Genomic DNA, 21,633 nt, shown 5'->3' with positions numbered 1-21,633 from the left:
TTCCTCAGGTGCTGCGCAGGCTCTGGGAAGGTCTGGAGGCTTCCTGGCTCTTTAATCTGAGGCACAGCAAGGGCAAGGAGGTGTCCTGGCTGCTGCCAGCCACAACCTGGGGTAGAAATAACCCATTTGTGGGGCTGTGGCAGCCTGGGGCCTGCACAGGGGGTTTGAGGTGCCCATGGAAAGGCAAAGTTGAAGCTCCTGCTGAGGTCTGGGGGTCTGTCCTTACCTTTGAGGACATAACAGATGGGTGCTGGGTGATCCAGCCCTCCCCAAGGAGCTGTCATCTTCAGACAAGAGCTCTGTCCCCTTCAGCAAGGGATGGAGGACTTCAGGTAGTGCTGTGCTCATCTGATGTTCCCCCCCCCTGTGCTGCAAAAGCCCCTCAGACCCCATCTTTGGCCTTTGGGACCTGCATGAGGGCTCCGTGAGCCACACATTCCCTGGATGAAGCAACTGGGGTTGGGACACAGCCTCTTCAAAGTGCTTTTGCAGTTTAGTGCTTTGGATGCTACCAGGGATGGACCTCCTGACCAAGGCAGCTGTCATCCAGGTGAGGTGCCAAAAACATCTTTATTAGCAAAGTGTACACTAAAACTCCAGAGAAAAAGAGATGCTCACAGTTTTAACTACTCTGGAAGGGAGCTGGATACATTTCTGGAGCAGCTGTCAGGGCATCTAACTGAAGAGGAAGGCAGCAGTGCTAAGTGGGCTTCTCCTACAAGGGATGGAGGCTGGGGAGGAGGAAGCATCTATCAAACCTTTTATCAAAAGAGAGAAGCTGGAAGGAAGGGCTGGAGGGGAGGTGTTTGGGGGGGGTTTCAGCTTTCTGGGATTGTGCTTTTGAGTTTTGTGCTTTATGCCCAGGCCGGTGACCAGGTGGGTTTTTTTTTCAGGGGAGTTGTGGGATGGATTCTGGGGGGTTTGCAAGGTTGAGTTGGCCTTGCTGGAGAAGCCAGTGCCCTAGGACTCGTGCTGAAGCATAGTGTAGTGGCAGGAGCTGTTGGCCCTTTGTTTCTCAGTGGCAGTCAAGTAGGACAAGGATAAATTCTGTCCTTGTGTCAGGCTTCCCACCTGCAGCTCCCCTCAGGGCTGCACTCTGGAGATCTCCTGCTCCTCTGGTGGTGATTTCCCTTCCTGAAATACCCCCAGGCTCTGCTGTGCTAAACCCAGAACCAAGACAAAGCTCCAAAGAGCTGACAGCAAAGTGGCCTCACAGCTAAAAGCCACGGGTTTGTTCTCCTCCACTCACTGTGGCTTGTGCCATCCTGGAGAGGAAGCCTTGGCAAGGAAGAGGTGGTGGGTACTGCTTGGCCTAGCCAGCTTGGTGGTGGCCAGAAGGAAGAATTGCTCTGGGTTCACTAGAAGGTGCAAATGAAACCTACTCTAGGGGAACTGCTGGAAAACGTTGACTTTGGGAGCCAACCACTCCACTCTTCCTTTCCTGGTGGCAGAAGACAGCTACAAATTATACCCCTGAGCCAGTGGCATTGTCCTCTCTCTTACCCTTGCAGTCCAAACCAACATCAACTGCCTGAGCTTGCAGTTGAGGTTCCTCTTGACTTCTTTTTTTTTTTTTTTGCAGCCCCCACAGCTCTAACTTCCAGGAAGCAGGGGGTCAGAGAGATGTCTCTGAATGTCCTGGTGCTCCAAAGGTGCCTCCAAGTGCTCAGGGAGGGAAGGGACACGAGAGCCCCGGAAAAGTCCTTGGGTATTTGATGCCCTTTGGTGGGGAGGTTCTGGGTTCAGGAGAGGTGGGGAATGGTGCTCCTGCTGGGAGTGGACCAGCAAAGTTTCATCAGATGCCACAGCCTGGTGCATCCCACTTGACAAGGAGTCCTTGGATTTCAAGGGGAATTTTTCCTTCTCCGTGTAGCTCGGGCTCTGGGGGGAAAGAAGGAAGCAGGTGGGTGATGGCAAAAGGAAAACCAACGAGCCATCCTCCCTCCTCACCCCACCTAAGCCCCAATATCATGGTTTTTAGCCTGAAGAAGCCTCAGAGCAGAGGAACCCATTAATGCTCCCTCCTGGTGGGGCAGCTTGGTAGTGCTGGAGGTGTCAGGCTGTGCCCCAAAACCAGTGAGGCACTGGGCAGGAGCATCACTAGGGAAATCTATTCCCATTTTCAGCTCCCTGGGCTTTGCCTGGACCCACTCACTTGGCTCTGCTTTGTCTGGAGGGAGCCTGGAGAGAACTTCTGGACCTCCAGGAAGGAGGTGGCCAGTTCTGGGGCCCTCAGTTCAGGAGACTGAGGTGCTGGAGCAGGTCCAGAGAAGAGCAAGGAGGCTGGGAAGGGATCCAGCATTGTGAGGAAGGGCTGAGGGAGCTGGAGGTGTTCAGGCTGGAGAAGAGGAGGCTCAGGGGAGACCTCTTGTCCCACTGATGGATGCCTGGGAGAAGAGCCCAACCCCCCCCTGGCTCCAACCTCCTTTCAGGGAGTTGTAGAGAGTCAGGAGGTCACACTCCTGGGTTTAGGGTGATGAAACCAACCATGCTCCTCTTGACATTTCCTTTCCAGGTGTTGCAAGAGGGCTGTCTCAGACACCTCCCCAGGGAACATCAGCCCACATGCTTCAAGCTCAGGATTAAACAGCCAGAGGAGGGGAAGGAACCATGTTCCAGGCTACAGGACCTGCCAGCCCCCCCCCAACTCATGTATGTAGCATCCTCTCTGCTTTTGGTTGGGTCTCTTCTCCCAGGTAGCTACCAGTAAATCAAGAGGCCATGGGCTTCAGCTCTGGGGAGGTTTGGGTTGGATATTAGGAAAAAAAATTTCTTCCAGAGAGGGTGATCAGGCCTTGGAATGGGCTGCCCAGGGAGGGGGTGGATTCTCCATCCCTGGAGGTTTTTAGGAAAGGACTGGATGTGGCACTGAGTGCCATGGGCTGGGAACCACGGGGGGAGTGGATCAAGGGTTGGATTTGACGCTCTCAGAGCTCCTTTCCAAGCCAAATGATTCTGGGATTCTAACTTAAATAATTCTGGAATTCCAACCCAAATGATCCTGGGATTCCAACCCAAATGATCCTGGGATTCCAACCCAAATGATTCTGGGATTCTAACCCAAATAATTCTGGGATTCCAACCAAATGCTTCTTTACAGGGAGGGAATTCTTTACAGGCACTGCCCAGGGAGAGGGTGGATTCTCCATCCCTGGAGGTTTTTAGGAAGGGACTGGATGTGGCACTGAGTGCCATGGGCTGGGAACCACAGGGGGAGGAGTGGATCAAGGGTTGGATTTGATGCTCTCAGAGCTCCTTTCCAACCCGGCTGATCCCGGGAGGGCTCCAGGAGGGGTGGCTTTACCTCCTCCAGGGTTGTCGGCTCCTCCTCCTCTGGGTGTGAGCAGGGGGTGAGCGGCTCCAGGCTCCTCGGGAGGACTCCGTACATGGCCAGGTTGTGGGAGGAGGGTGAGATGGGGCTGTAGGCGGGTGGCACTTGGGACAGCTGGCGCTGCAGGAGCTGGAGGATTATATTCATGTCTGACGACATCCTGGACTCCAGCCTAGGGACAGAACAGCCCGGTGTTAGCACGGTGCATCCCACCACAGCCCCGGGAGAGCTAAACCAGTGGCCGGGAATGGGAGGCACTGGGGAGGAGGTGCCCCGAGGCTGATGATGCTTTGCTGCTGAGGCGAGAGGTTTTTTAGCAGAGCTTCAAAGCAGAACGATCGATCCTGCTGCCCTCTCTCTCCTGCCACACTCAATCATCCCCTGCCCAATTTTTTTTTTTTTCTTTGGTGAAGCCAAACTGGAATCTGGAGTGGGGAAATGAATAAAGCTAAAACTCCCCCGAGGGGGGATAAAAATTGCAATGGTTAGTTTTAATCTGGATCAATTCTCCAGGCCAGCTGCCCCGTGCTGACAGATGGGAGCAAGGCAGGTTGGTGCCAACCATTTTTAACTGAGGAACAGAAGGAAATGGAAAAAGTAGAGGAAGTCTTTGCCTTCTGCCTTGGCCTGGATTGAAAGCAGGAGCAGAAACATCCCCACCCAGCCCCAGGCAACAGTCCTGGCAGCATTGAACAGAGAGGGTTGGAGATCCAGCCCTTGCTGCTGGATGTTGGTGAGACACCAAAACTCCAAAGTGGGCTCTGGGTGGAGTGAGCTGAAGGTGGGCAGGAGAGCCAGGAGCTCCTGTGGGTGCTGCCTCCAACCTGCACCCCCTGTGGGCTCTTCCTTTTCACTCAAAAAAATCAGAGATTTGTTCTTATTCAGCAGGCAACAATGGTTCACTCGAGCAAGAGGGTGTTTGCAGCTCTTTGCAAGAGGAAGAGGAGGCCTGCAAAAGGCTTGGTCAGGAGCCCCTGGGTCATTTCATGTCTGCAGCTGAGTTTGGAGGTAGTGGCAAGGTGAGAGATCCATCCCAGGGGTGGTGGGACAGCAGCAAACGAGGTGCTGGGCCAGAACTTGAGAAGCTGCTGCGTCTGCAAAGGGCTTCCACCACCTCCCCAAGGAATGCAGTATATCTCAGGGTCTCTCTGCTGCCCAAAGAGCCCCCTGTAGCCTAGAGAGTGGGAGAACGTGATGACCCAGAGCCTCCCTGTGTGTTCTCCTCCCCTGTGCCTGCTCACCTGCTGAGCTGAGCCTGGAGGAGCTCCAGCCTGGCTTCAATCTGCCCTGCTCTGTGGTCACTTTGCAGGGGGATGTCCTCTGAGCTGTGCACCAAGGACATTTGTTGCAAAGGTTCCAGCTGGTGGTTTGGCCTTCGGTCCTCCCAGAAAGTGAACATGTTGGGGATGTCCATGGGGGTGGCTGGAAGGAGAGGACACATCTCAGCACTTCTTTTTTTTCCCCCAGCTCCAGTGGCTGTTCCAGAGTCCAGCACCAAACAGGTTCCTGGAGAGCCATCACCCTGACATACGTGGAGCTTAGGGAGAATCCATCACCCTAGCACCTGAAGGGCTTATGGAGACCTAGCACACTGGCACCCAGGCTGATGCCACATAGCATTTGTCCCCCTTGGGGCAGCCCCAAAAGGGTCCCTGGGTGCTCAGAGAAACTGCAGAGCTCGGGAGGGACAGAGCAAACCCTGCTTGGGACAAAAGGCAGCAAAGACTCTTGGCCATAGTGAGGCAGCCCTCAAATCTGCATGAATTGCTTGTTTCTGTCCCAAACATAGAATCATAGAATCCTAGAATGGGCTGGGTTGGAAGGCACCTCAGAGATCATCAAGTCCAACCCTTGATCCACTCCCACTGCAGTTCCCAGCCCATGGCACTCAGTGCCACATCCAGGCTCTTTGGAAAGATCTCCAGACACGGAGAATCCACTACTTCCCTGGGCAGCCCATTCCAATGCCTGATCACCCTCTCCAGAAAGAAATTCTTTCTCAGCTCCAACCTAAACCTCCCCTGGCACAACTTGAGACCCTGCCCTCTTGTCTTGCTGAGAGTTGCCTGGGAAAAGAGCCCAACCCCCCCCTGGCTCCAACCTCCTTTCAGGGAGTTGTAGAGAGTGATGAGGTCTCCCCTGAGCCTCCTCTTCTCCAGCCTCAACACCCCCAGCTCCCTCAGCCTCTCCTCACAGGATCTGTGCTCCAGTCCCTTCCCCAGCCCAGTTGCCTCCTTTGGACCTGCTCCAGCACCTCAATCTCCTTCCTGAGGGGCTGAGGGGCCCAGAACTGGACACAGGACTCAAGCTGTGGCCTCCCCAGGGATGAGCACAGGGGCAGAATCCCTTCCCTGGACCTGCTGGCCACGCTCTTCCTGAGCCAGCCCAGGATGCCATGAGGCCACCATGCCCCAGCATCCCTCCCCACCCTCCTGCCAGCTCTGGCTGGGGCTCTGGGTACCTGTGTAGGACTGGCTGCTCTCTGCTGTCTGCTTTCCGACCTCCGTGTCAGCAGTGGTGACGAGGCTGAGCGTGGGTAGAGCCAAGTCATCCTTTTTGGAGGTAGGGAAAGGCTCAGCTTTTGTAGGGCTGCCAGTCTTGGCCTCATCATCACTGGTCTGGGAGCAGGGAGTGGTGACACTGCCCAGGTCGTCCCACTGGTCCTTGCTCAGCGGGTCCTGTGGGTTGGTGAGCTCTGAGTAGGTGTGATACTGCTCTGCATCCGAGATGCCCGTGTCTGGCTCTGTGGGGCAGCACAAGAGGTTAATTTAGGAAGCACCAAACATGTCAAAAATCAGCCCACAGCCCCTCTAGGGTGCCTGTAGGGTCGGGGCATCCTCAGGAGAGAGGGAGGGAAGGCAGCGTGGGTGCCCTCAGGGTGGGGATGTAGGGAGGTGCTGCCAGCCACCTCTGCTTTGGGGCAGTAATTAAATGATGATCCTTGCAAAGCAGGCTCTGCTTTGGGGCAGTAATTAAAGGATGATCCCTGCAACCAGGGCTCTGTGGGACTCACCAGGCTTGTTGGGTTGGCACAGGGTGTGCTTGTGCCGCCGTGCCCTCCTGTAGGTACAGTCATACTCCTCACTGAGGGGTGTGCGGGGAACGCTGTCTGCCTGAGGGATGAGAGGGGCTGGTCACCAAGGCAAGTGTGCCACGTCCCATCCACAGCCACCCAGGTCAATCCATGAATCCCACGTCCCTCTCATAGGTGCCATCCAGGCTACAACCCATTCAGCATCCTCCCAGCACTGGTCTCTGGCTACCTCTGCCTTCCAGTTGGCAAATTGAAGGCACTGACCACATCCCTCCCCTTGAGGCAGCCCCAGAACTCACATCTCGCAGGTTGAAGGTGATCTCTAAGTTGCTCCAGAAGTTGTCAGAGAAAGCTGGGTACATATCCAAGACTTCCAGCAGGTCTTCCCGTTGGATCTTGTGCAAGTCACAGTAGGTCAGGGCCCTCACGTCAGCATTGGACTTCCCTGGGCGGGCGTAGAGGCTGATGGGCTCCCCAAAAATGTCATTCTTCCCTGTGCCAACAGAGAGCTTGTTAGGGGGGGGTGAGCACCCACCCCTGCCCCAGCAGACCCCACTTTGGGGCTCACGGACAAGAGGATGCTCAGCAACCCTGATTGGGGACAATCCACTTTCTTGTCCTGCCTCAATGACTTCTTGCCTTTAGGATCTGTTCCAAAAGCCTTGACAGTATTACAGCTGTTAAAAGAAAACTCAGTGGGGATTATGCTGTGAAAGCCACCTCTGATGGGAAGACTGAACCAGGGTAATGGGTCATCAGGGATGCCTGGGACAGCTGAGCCATGTCCTGCTCTTATCACTCTTTTATGGCTTCTCTCTGGCATCTGCTGGGATTCTCCATTCCCTGCCCACTAGCTCCCTAGAGCTTGTTAGGGGAGGGTGGGCACCCACCCCTGCCCCAGCAGACCTCATTTTGGGGCTCATGGACAAGAGGATGCTCAGCAACCCTGATTTGGGACAATGGGAATTATGCTGTGAAAGCCTTCTCTGATGGGAAGACTGGACCAGGGTAATGGGACATCAAGGATGACTGGGGCCAGTTGAGCCATGTCCTGCTCTTACCACTCTTTTATGGCTTCTCTCTGGCATCTGCTGGGATTCTCCATTCCCTGCCCACTAGTTGGGCAACCAGCTAGATCAGAGAACCACAGAACCATAGAACCATAGAATGGGCTGGGTTGGGAGGGACCTCTGAGATCATCAAGTCCAACCCTTGATCCACTACCTTGATGCACTAGATGCTGAGAAACAGCCTTCCCTTCTAGAAGAGGAGATCCCTTCTAGAAGGGGAGAAGATCCACTAGAGGATGTGGATCACCTGCCACGCCTTGTCCACTTCCCACCACCCTTCACCCATCATCCCTCCCAGAAGGAAGGACTTTTCCACCTAAGATGGCCACCACAATGTCTTCCCGGAGAATCTCGATGGAGCCTCGGGAGATGAAGTAGAGGGTGGTGAGGACATCTCCATAGTGCACCAGGGTGTCCCCGGGTGGTGCATGGGTTGTCTTGAACTTCATGGCCAGGGCTCTCAGGCAGCCTTTGCTGGCTCCTCGGAAAGCTTTGCAGTTCTGGAGCAGCGTGCGGTTGAGGTGGAGGCAGATGTCTGCCTGCAGGCAGTCAGGGAAACCCTTCAGCACCTGGGAAGAGAGAGGGAAAAGGTGTCACCACGTTGGGAATGTCTCAGGGAAGGACCATGGTGGCAGCCCAGGCCACACAAGCCCAGGGGACATTTTCTGCTCTTCCCTTGGTGGCTGCTCATCTGCTTGTCCCTGGCTTGTGCTGCGTGCAGCTGAGGGTGAGACCACTCCCAAGGAATAAATAATAAGAACCAGATATTCTTTATAATAATAAATAATAAGAACCAGATCCATCTATTTATCCATCTATTTCTTCCCCATATCCCCCTTTCCATTTTTACACTCACTGATCACAGCACAAGCTGGGCACCAGGTAATGCCCTCATTAAACAGCAACAGCCTGAATGGCAAGCAGCAGCCTGGGCCACTTGTGTGGCTAAACAGACCCCTGGCAAACACCTCCCCATGAACAAAAGCTCATTCTGAAGGTGAAATCAAGGTAAAACTCACAATACTGAGAAAGTTGCCACCACCTATGGCAACACCCACCTGGGTCTGGGTGTTTTTTGTGGTTTTTTTTTTATTGAGAGCAGCGTATGGCTCTGGGGTACCCCTTGCTCTCTTCTCACCACCTTGCTGGTGGCCAAATCTGGGACAAGCAGGCAGGGACTGGGCCAGCTCATTCCCAGCTCCCTCATGATCCCACAGGCTGCCTTTGTTTCCCTCCTGGGAAAAGAGGGGTGGACAAATCGATGGGGCCCTGGGATGATTGATCAGCGGGTGCTGCATCTCAGCAGCGTTTCAGGGGGACTCAGTGTGAGCAGCAGCACGTCCAAGCTGCCAGTTCAGCTGGGCACAGGGGATTTGTGACCTGGCTTTGCACTAAAGCAGGAGAACCTGTGCTTGGTTGGGTGCCATGGCTTTGCCACCCACGTCCAGCCCAAGGGGGTTTCCTCCGTGGGAGAGGTTTAACCCCAGGCAAATCCCCAAATGCTGCTCAGTTGTTTAATGAGCCAACAGTGGCTGAAGAGGGAGAGGCTGAATTAATACAAACCCATGTCCTGAGAGTGCCCAGGGACAGGGAAAGCTTTAGGAAAAAAAAAGGAGCATGAGCTGGGAATAAGCAAGCCAAGGGCCTACCCAGGGCTAAGAGCTGGGGAATCCCAGGTCCTATCTCTCCTCACCTCTTTCTCATTCTTCCCTCTCCTTCCTGCTGGCCAAGCCTGAACATTTGCACCTTGGACCCCTGTTACCCCAGCCCAGGACCCCCCCAAAGGCTGAGCCCTCCCCCTAATCCCTGGGGTGTCCTGATGCCATCAGCACCAACCCCCCCACCGGGCTCGGAGCCCCGGCGCCTCTCCAGCGCGGCTCCACCATTGATCCCCCCTTTTTGCTAACACCCAGCAGGCTCTCTCTGGGCTCTAATTAAAATGGATCGAGGTTTATTTAAATGCCCTCCTCTCCCTGCTGCTGAGAGCGGGCTGCACTTTGCTTAGCAACCGGCGGGGTGGAGAGGAGCCGGATCGATACCAGTTCCATGGCTCGGTGACACCATCAGGCACCAGCCAGGAAAGTGCTCGGCGCCAGTCAGGGCTCTGAGCTCCAAACCAACCCAAACAGCCCCAAAAAAACCTCCGAGTAGGTGTGGAGGGCTGGAGAGACAAAGTGGGAGAAAGGGGAATGCTTGGGGCAGACAGCCTCTTGACAACCTCCTAAATCTTCTGCCTCCTCGAAGGGATGGAGGTGTTTGGATGGACTGTTTGAGCTCCGAGGGGTTGTGAGGTCCTGTCCCCCCCTCTCCATACTCACAGCGTTCATGTCGATGCCGTTGGTGTAGGACCAGGCGTGCTGGAAATATTCCTCCAGGCGCTGGCGCAGGGGGTTGGGGATCTGGTGGAAGCGGATGAACTCCTTCACCCGCAGCATCTGCGTGTGGTACCGCGCCGTGCCCGAGTACAGCCGCTGGATGATGGCAGAGACGTTCCCGAAGATGCTGGCGTACATCAGAGCTGCAAGGAGAGGGCAGGACTCAGCAGGACACGGCCAGGAGGAATGTCCTGCTGCCTCAGACCTGGAACCAGCAGGTTTCCAAAACCTGTATGCACCATGGACCTAAAATCAGGGGGGTTCTGAAACCTGTGTTTCCAGCTGCCCCGTCCTTTTGTCTGTGTGGAAGAGGCACAGGCAGAGGAGGACGTTGTCTTAAAACCCCACATCCTACAAAACTCCACATCCTACATCCCTCCACATCCTACATCTCCATTTGTGCAGAAGAAGCACAGGCAGAGGAAGAGATTGCCTTAAAACCCCACATCCTACATCTCCCCCCATCCTACATCCAACAGTTAGCTCACTGTTGGCTCTGCCTGTGCAGAGGAGGCACAGGTAGAAGAAGAGGTTGTCTTAAAACCCCACATCCTACAAAATCCCACATCCTCCATCTCCATTTGTGCAGAAGAAGCATGGGCAGGGGATGAGGTTGTCTTAAAACCCCACATCCTACAAAACCCCACATCCTACAGAACCCCACATCCTCCATCTCCATTTGTCTGTGCAGAAGAGGCACAGGTAGAGGACGAGGGTGTCTTAAAACCCCACATCCTACAAAACCCCACACCCTCCATCTCCATCTGTGCAGCAGAGGCAGAGGCAGAGGAGGAGATTGTCTTAACAACCCCACATCCTACATCCCGGTGGTTCTCTCCTGTTTCTCCATGGCAGGGATAGGGCCAGCAGGACACTCACAGCCAATGAGCATGACACAGATGGAGAAGATCTTCTCAGAGTTGGTGTTGGGTGAGACATTGCCAAAGCCCACACTGGTGAGGCTGCTGAAGGTGAAGTAGAGGGCAGTGACATATTTATCCTTGATGGAGGGGCCAGAGGAGAGGTCGCTGTCGTTGTAGCGTTTGCCGATCTGGTCGCCCAGGTTATCCAGCCAGCCAATTTTGTGTTCCATGTAGGGCCTCTCCACGTTGCCAATGGCATACCAGATGCAGGCCAACCAGTGGGCGATGAGGGCGAAGGTGCACATGAGGAGGAAGAGCACGGCTGCTCCGTACTCTGAGTACCGATCCAGTTTTCGGGCCACGCGGACCAAGCGCAGGAGCCGGGCGGTTTTCAAGAGGCCGATGAGGGTGGTGGTCTGGAGGGGACAGGGGAAAAAAATCTCAGGAAGAAGGAAGAGGTGGTTCTGAACCTAACAGTGCTGCCTTTGAAGGGTAAAGAGTGTATTTCTAAAGTGTGAAGTGCTCGGAGGTGGCATCTGACATGGGGAATGCCATGGAAAGGGCTGTTTGTCTCCATGGACCAGGAAGAGAAGAGGCCTTGGGATTAAGGGAGAGGAACCAAAGCAACCCCATGTTCCCTTTTGGGGCCTCATCTTGCCAACCATTGCTGCCTTTCACCCCACAGGCTCTCAGCCAAGCACAGTAGCCACAGGGATCATCTCACTGCCAACATTTTGAGGCTGGCCTGCAGTGAGACCCCAAATTCCTCCTCAATGGCATATGGGACCTGAAACTGAGCCCCCAGCCTGCTCTGGGAAGCAGGAAGGGAGGCAAGGGAAGCAGGTCCAGTTAAACACTAACTTAGCACATCTAGGAGGGTCTGTGGAGCTCTCTGACCCTGCTGAATAACACCCCAGGTCCCAGCTTCTTAATCAAAATGGGTATTAATAAAAATGTGCCCATCCCTCTGACCAACCACCTCTCTCCTTGCAGAGCTGGCCATCCACTCCTTGTATCATCCATCCCTCTCCTTTCCTTTCTCTCCTCTACCCCCCCACCCATCTATGAGTCCCCTCCCTCCTCTCCTGAGGAACTTTGAGCTCCTGCTTGTACCTCATCAGAGCCAGAGCAGAAGATGAGCAGGTTCCTCTCCCTTCCTTTCTCTCCTGTACCCCCACACCCATCCCTGAGTCCCCTCCCTCCTCTCTGAGGTCCTGCTTGTACCTCATCAGAGCCAGAGCAGATGAGCAGGTCCCTCTCCCTTCCCCTTCCTTTCTCTCCTGTATCTCCCCACCCATCTGTGGGTCCCCTCCCTCCTTTCCTGAGGAACCTTGAGCTCCTGCTTGTACAGAGCCAGAGCCAGAGCAGATGAGCAGGTTCCTCTCCCTTCCTTTCTCCCCTGTACCCCCACACCCATCTGTGGGTCCCCTCCCTCCTCTCCCGAGGAACCTTGAGGTTGTACCTCATCAGAGCCAGAGTGGAAGATGAGCAGGTCCCTCTCCTTTTTTTTTTCTCTCTTGTACCCCCCACCCACCTGTGGGTCCCCTCCCTCCTTTCCTGAGGAACCTTGAGCTCCTGCTTGTTCCTTATCAGAGCCAGAGCAGAGGATGAGCAGGTCCCTCTCCCTTCCCCGTCCTTTCTCTCCTGTACCCCCCACCCACCTGTGGGTCCCCTCCCTCCTCTCCTGAGGAACTTTAAGGTCCTGCTTGTACCTCATCAGAGCCAGAACGGAAGATGAGCAGGTCGAAGGGGATGGCAGCAACCATGTCAATGAGGAACCAGCCCTTGAAGTAGTGGATGGCAATCTTGCCAGGGTGGCTCACCACCTCGTCGTTGATGTTGACGTAGGTGGTACGGAAGTTGATAACAATGTCCACGATGAACATGATGTCCACGATGAGGTCGATGATGTTGAGTGGGTCACAGGAGTAGCCGCAGTCCCAGCGTTTCTCCTCCACCTGCTCCTCGTTGAGCAGGAAAGCAGCTGAGTAAGGGGTGAAGACAGCTGTGTAGATGACAAGCAGGAGGATGAGCCAGTCCCACACAGCCTTGAAGGGACTGTAGTGCAGGATGGTCCATCGGTGGATGCGTGGGGCCTGCAGTTTGTACTCAGGAAGGACATCAGCACCCAGGGACAGCACCTGCCAGGAGATGGGAGTGAGAAGGATGGGAAACCAGGAGACAGGATGGATAAGGCCAGGAGCCATATTCTGGGAGAACTGTGAGGAGCATGCCACCTGCCAAGAGATGGGAGTGAGAAGGATGGGAAACCAGGAGTGAGGTTGGAAGAGGCCAGGAGCCATGGTCTGGGAGGACTATGAGGAGAATGCAGTGGGTTTCCTACACCCTTTCCACCTCAACTGCCTTCAGGTGTGTTTGCACCTGCCAAGAGATGGGAGTGAGAAGGATGGGAAACGAGGAACAAGGATGGATAAGGCCAGGAGCCATATTCTGGTAGGACTGTGGGTTTCCTACACCCTTTTCACCTCAGGTGTGTTTGACTGGGATGCCACAAGGTGAGCTGAGCACCACAGCTGCCACCAAGGTCTGCCCAGCTCCTCATCCATCTCTAGTGGCCAAAACACCCTTGGGACAAGTGTTTATCTGCCTTATGCCTTTCAGACCCTACCATGCAGGAGAGAAAGGGGTCTCCTGCCATCCCTCCTTGTACCATCAGCTCTGTGCCACCAGCCCAAGAGCTGCTGGATGTCCCTGGCATGGGACAGCAAACCTGGAGATGCATTCCCACATCCATGGCCACCAATGTGGGAACACCAGCTCATGCAGCTTCCCATATTCTCAGGTGTCCCTCAGTCTGTCTGTCTGCCCTCGTAAGTGCGTGTTCCCACAGCACCAGTAAGTCCCAGTATGTCCCAGTTTCCCCCTCCGGAACCAACACCAGCTCTCAGTGGGCTCTGAAGCCACCCTGGGGACACAATGCAAGGTGCTGAGGACCAGGAGGGCTGGGGCTATCCTGCTTTGGGTGCTGAGAGATGGTGGCATGAAGGGGCTTCTGGAAGAAGGAGCTCCTCCTGCCTGCCCCTGCCACTCTGCTGTCCCCTGCCTGTCCCCATGATGCATCCACCAGTGCCACCAGTACAGGAGGGTGAAGGAAGGAGATCTGAAGGAAGGAGATGATGTGATGGGCACCACCACGGCTCTAGAAGAATGGCCCGATCCTTCCTTTAACGCCCTCCATCTCATCCAGGCCTCCAAGGGCTTCCCAAGGCCTCCTGGAGCAGCAGCCCACGCAGATCCAGCCCTGTCCCACCACAAGCAACCTCTCCCACATCCCACCAGTGGGTCCCACACCCCGGGAATGGCTTTTTTTTGGGGGGAGGGGGTGGTTTTGTTTTTTTTTTTTGTCCCTAGGTCCTACCTGCCTGCAGCTTGCCCGGCGTCCCAGGCGGCAGCTGAGCCTCGAGGTCCGGGTGTCCACCATGGGGGTCCCCAACCCCAAACTCTCAGGCAGGGACTGGCAGGGCGGGCACAGCACCGGGGCCGTGGCATCGCCCGTGAACTCAGCCGGGTGGGTGGGAGGCACAGGGCTGGGAAGGGCAATTGGAGAGCCCTGCGTGGATTAATCAAACCCGATCGATGCTGCGCCCTCCCTTGGGGACGTGGAGAGAACCAATGGGGACAACGGGAACTGCTGACGTGGTTGGTGGATGGAGAAAGGAGGGGATTGGAAAAAGTGACCCAAAGGCAAATCGTTGGCAGAAGGGAATAAAGGACCAGCTGGGTTTGGGGATCTGGTCCTGAGGGGACAAGGCAACCCCAGGAACAAAAAACGACCCCAAAGCTCAAGATGTGGCTGGGAGACCTGAGATGGGCTCCTGCACCTCATGTCTGGGAAAACCAGCAAGGATCCCACCCTCTGGGGATGAATCCTGCCTGGCCAGGGACAGTTCCTTAGGGTTAGTCCTAAATTAGTCCCCAGATGCTGCTCCCTGCACTGGGACACCTGCCCTGTCCCTTGTCCCCAATCCTGGTGCCCACCCCTTGTAGGTTGAGCCCTGATGTTTCCTAGGCAGGAATTCACAAAAAAACCAACCTCCCAGAGGCTTGAGGCAGAACATGGAAAAGAAACCACCCCCAAAACCACATCCAGACCAAGGCAGAGCCAGGGAGTGGCTCTGGGACTGCAACGACCATGGGGGACACCCTTGGGTGGCCCTGGCAGTCTCCATGTGTGGCAGTGCTGGGTGTCCCCCATGGTGGTCACGCAGGGTCCCTTTCCCTGGGACCCCCCAAGCATCCCAAGTGCCTCCAGCCATGGCCTGGAGCTGAGCCCAGCACGCTCAGTGCACTTGTGAGCTCCCTGAGGGGCTGAACCAACCCGGGCCCCCTCTCCCTGCCCTCCAGATGGTGTTTTTTAGGGTTTTTAGTGGCATCTCTGCCTCCCCTGGGAATTATTTGGTGTTCAGGAGGGAGGCCAGAGGTATTTTTGGGGTCAAATGGCTGCAATTTAATTCAATTTCATTTCATTAGACTGGCCCCAGGCTGCTCTGCCAATGGTGGGAGAGTTCAGTACATCGTGGCTCTCACGTGCCTCAGTTTCCCCACTGCTAAGGGCTCCCTGATGCTCAGGACTGCAGGACACAGCAGCACCTTTCCCCCTCACTTGTGTCCACGGGTGTCCACGGGTGTCCCTGGCAGTGCCAGCACACTGCCACACATGTCCCCTGCAGTGACAGTGCAGTGCCACCTGCTGTCTCCCAAGGGATCCAGTGCCCCTTCTCCTGGTCACCCCTCTCCCATCATGGGGTCCCCAAGTGCTTTGGGGTCAGCAGTGCCCTGGGGGTTCCATCCCCACAGAGCCTCCCCTGTGCATGAAGCCACATGCACACACAAAGCCACCATCACACCACCACCAGCTCATGCTGGTGTTCCCCCAGACCAAAAAAAAACCCCCAAAACCCCCCAAAAACCAGAGGGACCACTCCAACCATTCAGAGAAAGATTAAAATCAAACACAGGGATAAGATTAAAATCAAACACAGGGATGCTGGCATTGCCTAGGATGGACCTCTGGGTACCACTGTGCCTCCTCTCTTCCTCTCCTCCAAAAGCCACAGGGATGGCCGTGCCCACACCTTGGTGGCACCACCACCACCCCCTTGGTGTCACCCCACGTACCTGTGTCACCTTCTCGGTGACGTTTTGGGTGCGTTCCATCACTTTGTGGGGTGCAATGATCTCGATTTCCGTGGTGGAGCCCGAGCGGTGCTTCTCCAGGTTGAATTCCACAAAGTTGAGGGTGAACTGGGGGATCTGGCTGATGGTCCTGTACTTCATCAGGTCCGAGTCCGAGGTGGAGTTTGGAGGGTTGAGTTTGACGTGGGAAGCCTCTGGAAGAGGATGGAGAGGAGAGTTGAGAAGGGCAGGGTGAGCACAAGCTGATATTCACAGCCCTGACCTTCCTGGAGGACATTCAGGAGCTGGGGACCACCACAAGGTGCCACCAGAATGGCTGCTGGGCCATAAAATCTTGGTTTCTTCAGGGGGGCTCAGTTATGAGGTGCCCAACCCAACACGCCTGAGAGAGGGGCTGATTTTCAGGCTCATCACCCATCTTTTCACCATTAAACCTCCTCCTGGGGTCTCAGACCATCGATCAGAAGACAGAGGGACCCAATATCCTTTGCCACCCCTGAAGATTGTGGCATTTTGGGGAGCAGCCTCAATGAAACCCACCAGGGAGAGATACCAAAACTGGCAGAAAACAGATTGAAAACAAATGCATAAAAATAGGTGACTTTCCTCCACCCTTGCATCTTTCAGATTGACCCACGAAGCTCCTGAGCCTTGGCTTTTGGCCACCAAACTGAACCAGGAGCTGGGTGATGATCCCACTTGGATGCATCCTGAATCCCCAGGCTCCAGGTAGGGAGCTCAGAGCTTTCTCTTGAAGAGAGCTGTAACGGGGCTGGATCCCAAAAGTTTTCCCTGGGCCCAGGGAGGACACCCTCAAGGTGGTCAGTTCAGGCTTCAGGAACACCCCCAAGCACTGTAACCGCTGTGTCCCAACCTCTCCATCTCCTGCAGGGTTATTTTTTCAGTTTTCTGGGGTTTTTTTGACATTGACCCAAGAGGTTCCATGGGCAAGAGGTGTCTGAAGACATTACAAAGGTGCCCAGTTAGCACCAGCCACCCTACTCCCACCCTTCTCCTTCCTCCTTATTCCCCTTCCCTCCCTCCATGTCCCCTCCTGAAGGTCCTGGGACAATTTGGGGACCATTTTATCAAGCCAGACCCCACAGCCTGATCTCTTTCTCCCCAATTACTGAGGCTTTTGCCTGACCTCCACCTTATTTGTCCCCATTTCCCCCAGAAGAAGTTCTGGATGTGAACACCAACCACGGTGGGGGTTGTTTCCTCCAAACCCTATGGAATTCTCTGGCCAGCACCTCATCCCCTTCCAACACACGGACACAGCTGACATTACACATCCCTGGAAACCCCTTCCCTCCTTCCTGGGAAGCTGGGACAACCCTGGGACCCCCTTTTTATGTGGCAGCCAAACACAACCTCACGCTCACACCTCATCCACACCACCACGGGGTGGTCTGCCTGGAGAGCAGGACCTTCCTACACTGAATTTTGGGGAAAAAACCCCCCAGTTTAGCTCCATTTTACACAGGGAAAAGCAGCACAGGGTAAGATGCCTCCTCCCCCCTTTTTAGATATCCCGGGGCCACGGGTTAAACCCATGGCTCCCCCAGTAGGATCACCAACTCCAGGCTTATTCCCCTACCTGAGTTTGCCCTCCTTTCCCTGAATTTTCTCTGGAATTCAGACCTTGCAGCCTCAAAGTTGTCCAAGGAGGAGACCCTGCGGAGGCTGTGGAAGCTGCCCCCGGGACGAGCCCGAAAGAAACCCCAAGCAGAACACGACCCTCGTGGGCCCACCAAGGGAGGTTCCTGTTTCGGGGACGAGTGGTGTAGGGTGGGATCAAGCTCCAGGCTCGGCCTCCGCTCCTTTTCCAGGAGGGATTCGGTCTCTGACTGCACACAGTTCTCCTTGGGCGATGTCTTCAAGTCCCTCAAAATCAGGGAGTCACCACCAGGCTTTAAGACAGCCAGGAGAAAGCGTTTTATTAGAAGGAGCCCTCATGGGTTGGTTTTTTTATTATTTTTTTTTTTTTTTTGGGTGTGGGGGGAAAAGGGGGAGAGGGAAAGGAGAGGGAGCCAGGGGGAAGGTAAGAGCAGGGGCTGGGAAGTGCTGCGGTTCCTGAGGTCATCTCCAAGCAGGATCTGGACCTGCTTTGTGGTGGGGGAACCAAGGCCTTGGAGATTTGGTGGCTCCTACCTCCTGCCAGAGGCTGGGGGGGGTTTGGGGGGGGGGTTGCAAGGTGATGCTGCACAGCTGGGAAGTGAGCAAGAGGAGAAGAGGAGAGGCCCCTGGAGTATCTGCCTTGCTGTGAGCTGTTCTGAGGTGTCCCTAAATGTCCCTAAATGTCCCATCTCTGGACCAACGCCGGAGCCTTTAGCGCCGGATCCTGCCCGAGCCACAGCAGCCGAAGGGGGGGGAAGGGTAGGAAAAGAGGAGGAAAAACCCAAAACAAACAAAAAAAAAGCCGGAACCTGGCCTGAGGCACGGGCTGGGCCCAGGCAAAGGCTGCGGTTACCTTTCCATAGTCAATGGCTACTCCATCAAACTCACTGGTGGGCAGAGATTTCCGCTGGGTTTTGAGTCGCCGGAGGGACGGGAGACTAAACTTCAAAGTCCTACCTTCACCTTGTTAAAGAAACGAAAGGAAAGGGAAAAAAAAAGAAGGGAAAAAACAAAAAAAAGAAAAAAAAAAGACACAGAAAAAAAAAAGAAAGGGAAAAAAAAAAAAAAAAGAAAAAAAAAACAGAAGAGAGACAGATGTAACCTAGGCTGCAGAGAGGAAGGGAGGAGGAGGTGGCAAGGGGGAAAAGGCTGTGGAGAATCTGGGGTGCTGTGGAGCCCTTCCTCCTCCTCCAGCAAATTGGGGATTCCTGCAGCATCCAGGCAAAACCCTGAGCTGGCAAAAAACGCTGCTGGGCAGGAGGAATGTCCCCACCAACCAGGGATGGAAGAGAGGAAAGGTGCAGAGCATCCCTAAGCTGGTTAAAGAAGTTAAAGCCACTTAAGGGATTTAGACCTGGAGGAAATGGAGCCTCTAAATCTCCTTTGGGGGAAAAAAAACCCAAAATAAACCAACAAATGTGAGATGTGGGAAGTTAGCAAAGCATTCAAAACTAAAAGCAGTTTGGGTAGTTTTATTCCTGGAGTTGTTCTGGATTTTAGGTGAGGGGTGATGGACCAGAGAGGGGGATCCCTGGCTGGCAATATGAGGGACCAGGATGTGATTTTGGCAGAGCTTGGGGCTGAGGCAAGGGCAGCTGGGACTGCAAGGAGCTGCAAAAGGAGTTCAGGAGAGGAAGGAGGTGAAATGAGGAGAGGAACTGGTGGGACCCACTGTCCCTGGCCATGACACCCAGGAAAAAGCCACTTTTCCTCTTTCAATCCCAGTGCCAGGAGAAGACTGCAGCCACCTGCTATGAAAGGGTTAATGTGAGCACCCAGGCTCACACCTTTTGGACCTGGGTCAGCCCTGGGCTTCACCCAAGCCCAGCAGCACCAGTTGCACTCATTAACTGGACCAAAACCTTCCCCAGTGCTGAATCTTGGGTGAGCCAAGGCCCTGGGGTGGGTGCTGGGCAGAGAAACCCCACAAGGTGGTGATGAGGGTTGGATTATCTTGGTTTCACCTTACAAATGAGGCAGCCCAAAGCCAGGATCAGGGATTCCTATGGCTGCTTTTCCCTACAGCTTCAGGCAAGACCTCTTGGTGGCCCAGGGATGGGATCCCAGGGCACATGGGACACGACAGGAGCCCCACCAATGCATCAACCTCACTGGGACAAAGCAACACTTTGAGGAGCTGCTTGATTTTGGGAGGATTTGCCTCCTCACCTAACCCTAACACACCTCTGAGCCACTCAGCCAGGCTCCCCACTTGCTCAGCTCCCTAAAAACAGCCCCACAGATGGGGAGACCCAGGAGCCATCCCCATACCCCCCATCCAAAGCAGCTTTTCAGCTGGAAGAAGCCAAGCACCTGGGGACCAGTGAGCCAAGGGGGTGAGCACTGGGGCTGCCTGATGCTGGGGGATTCAAGACTGGAGCAGAAAACCTCATCTGTTCCCCAGTTCTGGAATGGGAAACCCCAGTAACCCTCCTGGGGATGTGCATATACCCAACAGGAAGGAAATCCTGGAGTTCCCTTTGGATTTGGGTGCTTTTTGCAGGCAAATCTACCCCTCCTTGGGGTGGGATGGGGGAGGGATGTGTCCTGTTGAGACATCCTGGGAGCAGAGGGAGCAGGGTTGGTGGTCAGGGTGTCCTCAGCAGCCCAGGGATGGAATGAATTCTGTAGCACTCCAGCAGAAATATAAATCCCACCACTTTGTAGCCAGAGAAAGCAGTGCACAGGGTGTACATACATTCACACACATATATCTGTAGGTCCTGGGTGGGTAGGTCTGGCCTCTGGATCTCTAAAACCTCTCACCCCCTGCAGCATCTCTGCTGGAATCTGCTGCCACACACACAAACACCTCGATGCCCCCAGGCTGTACAGCTGTGCTGGGTGTGAATTCATTCAAACTCACATTGCCACAGTGTGAAGGGGCCCTGCTGGGCCCTATAAGTGTCCCCATTGTCCCTATAAAGTTCCCCATCAGTCCCTGATACAGCCCTGGTTCTCCTGTCCCACTTAATGGTGGGGACACAGACCTGGGCTGCTCTCACAGCTTGACTTTGGGGTCTGCCCAAAATCTCCCTCGAACCCCTGTGTCCCCAGGGAGTGTTTTCCATGTACACAGGTGTAGGATTATTTGCCTGCCTACACCACAGGCTACTGGCACCCAGGAGTGTGGAACAGGAGGATATTTTGAAGCTTCATCCCAAGGTCAGGCATCCCTGGGAACCCACATCCCCTCGAGAGCCTCCCCACCCTCCCCTTTGATTCAGTCTTCCCCAAAAAAAGGACTTTGGATTTTCCACTGCCTTCCAAAGCCCCTCAGAACCCCAGGATGTGCCTGGGACAGTTGGGATCAACCCAAAGCTGGAACAGGCTCAGGACCACCCCAGCTCAGGCCACTCACCTGCAGTGATGTCCCCACGGCACAGCCCTGCTGGCAGTGACCCCAAATACCCCCTGAGCCTCCTGGTGACCCCACAAGTGGGTCCTGGCCCACCCCAGCACCACGGGGCTGCAGCCATGCAGGAGGGAGCTCAAGGTGCCACTGGAAAAACCTCCCAGCATTGAAGCTGGAAAGGTCTGGGGGATACGGGGGGGCTCGGTGGCTCTGCTGACAGTGAGACACCCTCAGCTTAAAAATACCCCATCCCATGGCCAGGAGGTCAGTCCTCATCCTTGTCCCCAGCCCCTTGGGTGTTCAGGATGGGTGTAGAAGCAGATCTGGGTGGAAGGAGCTGCAGAGCTGCTCCAAAATCCCAGTTTTTCCACCCACTTAGTGCAGAGTCGGAGCAGCCCCCGAGCTGGGCAGAAACACAAACCTCAGCTCCTGGGCACCTTTCAGAGCTCACCCCAAGGCAAGCTTCAGCCCCTGGAGGGGAAGAAGAAGAACCCACGGGATGGGGACAGCCCGAGGAATGCTGCGTGGTCCCTCCCACCATCGCGGGTGACACCCACCTCCACGCCAGCTCTGGGACAGGCGGCGGTGCAGGTTCCTGCTGCCCCTCTTGGCCATGACCTGGGCCAGGTCCTCGAAGTTGAGGATGAACATGATGACAACTCCTTCCTCGTTCTTCACCGGCACCACATCCACCAAACATCGGAAACATGAGGCTGCCAAGCAGAGACAGGATCAGGGAGAGGGGGGGAGGAAAGGCAGGCAGCCAACCCCCTCCAAAACAAAGCATTTTGGGGAAGAAAAATGGGGTTTTGGGTTTTTTTTAAGCCC

At 55.1% G+C, this 21,633-nt stretch overlaps 1 protein-coding gene across 1 annotated transcript; it reads right to left on the bottom strand.

Annotated features, from left to right (window-relative positions):
* Nucleotides 1-553: 553 nt before the first annotated feature.
* Nucleotides 554-21,512, bottom strand: KCNH6 (potassium voltage-gated channel subfamily H member 6). The gene is made up of 12 exons (XM_030465942.1): nt 21,363-21,512; nt 15,813-16,024; nt 12,386-12,814; nt 10,690-11,089; nt 9,754-9,953; nt 7,752-8,004; nt 6,665-6,858; nt 6,345-6,444; nt 5,793-6,074; nt 4,573-4,753; nt 3,305-3,503; nt 554-1,881 (listed from the first exon to the last, which is right to left on the bottom strand). Exons 1-12 carry the CDS (start codon nt 21,454-21,456, stop codon nt 1,594-1,596), a joined length of 2,832 nt encoding a protein of 943 aa, XP_030321802.1. The 5' UTR covers nt 21,457-21,512; the 3' UTR covers nt 554-1,593.
* Between the last annotated feature and the right edge of the window lie 121 nt (nt 21,513-21,633).

This window comes from Calypte anna, chromosome 27 (genome assembly GCF_003957555.1).
Source record: "Calypte anna isolate BGI_N300 chromosome 27, bCalAnn1_v1.p, whole genome shotgun sequence".
NCBI lineage: Eukaryota > Metazoa > Chordata > Aves > Apodiformes > Trochilidae > Calypte > Calypte anna.
The sequence above is the reverse complement of the archived record's forward strand: the minus strand, read 5'-3'. Positions and strand labels throughout refer to the sequence as shown.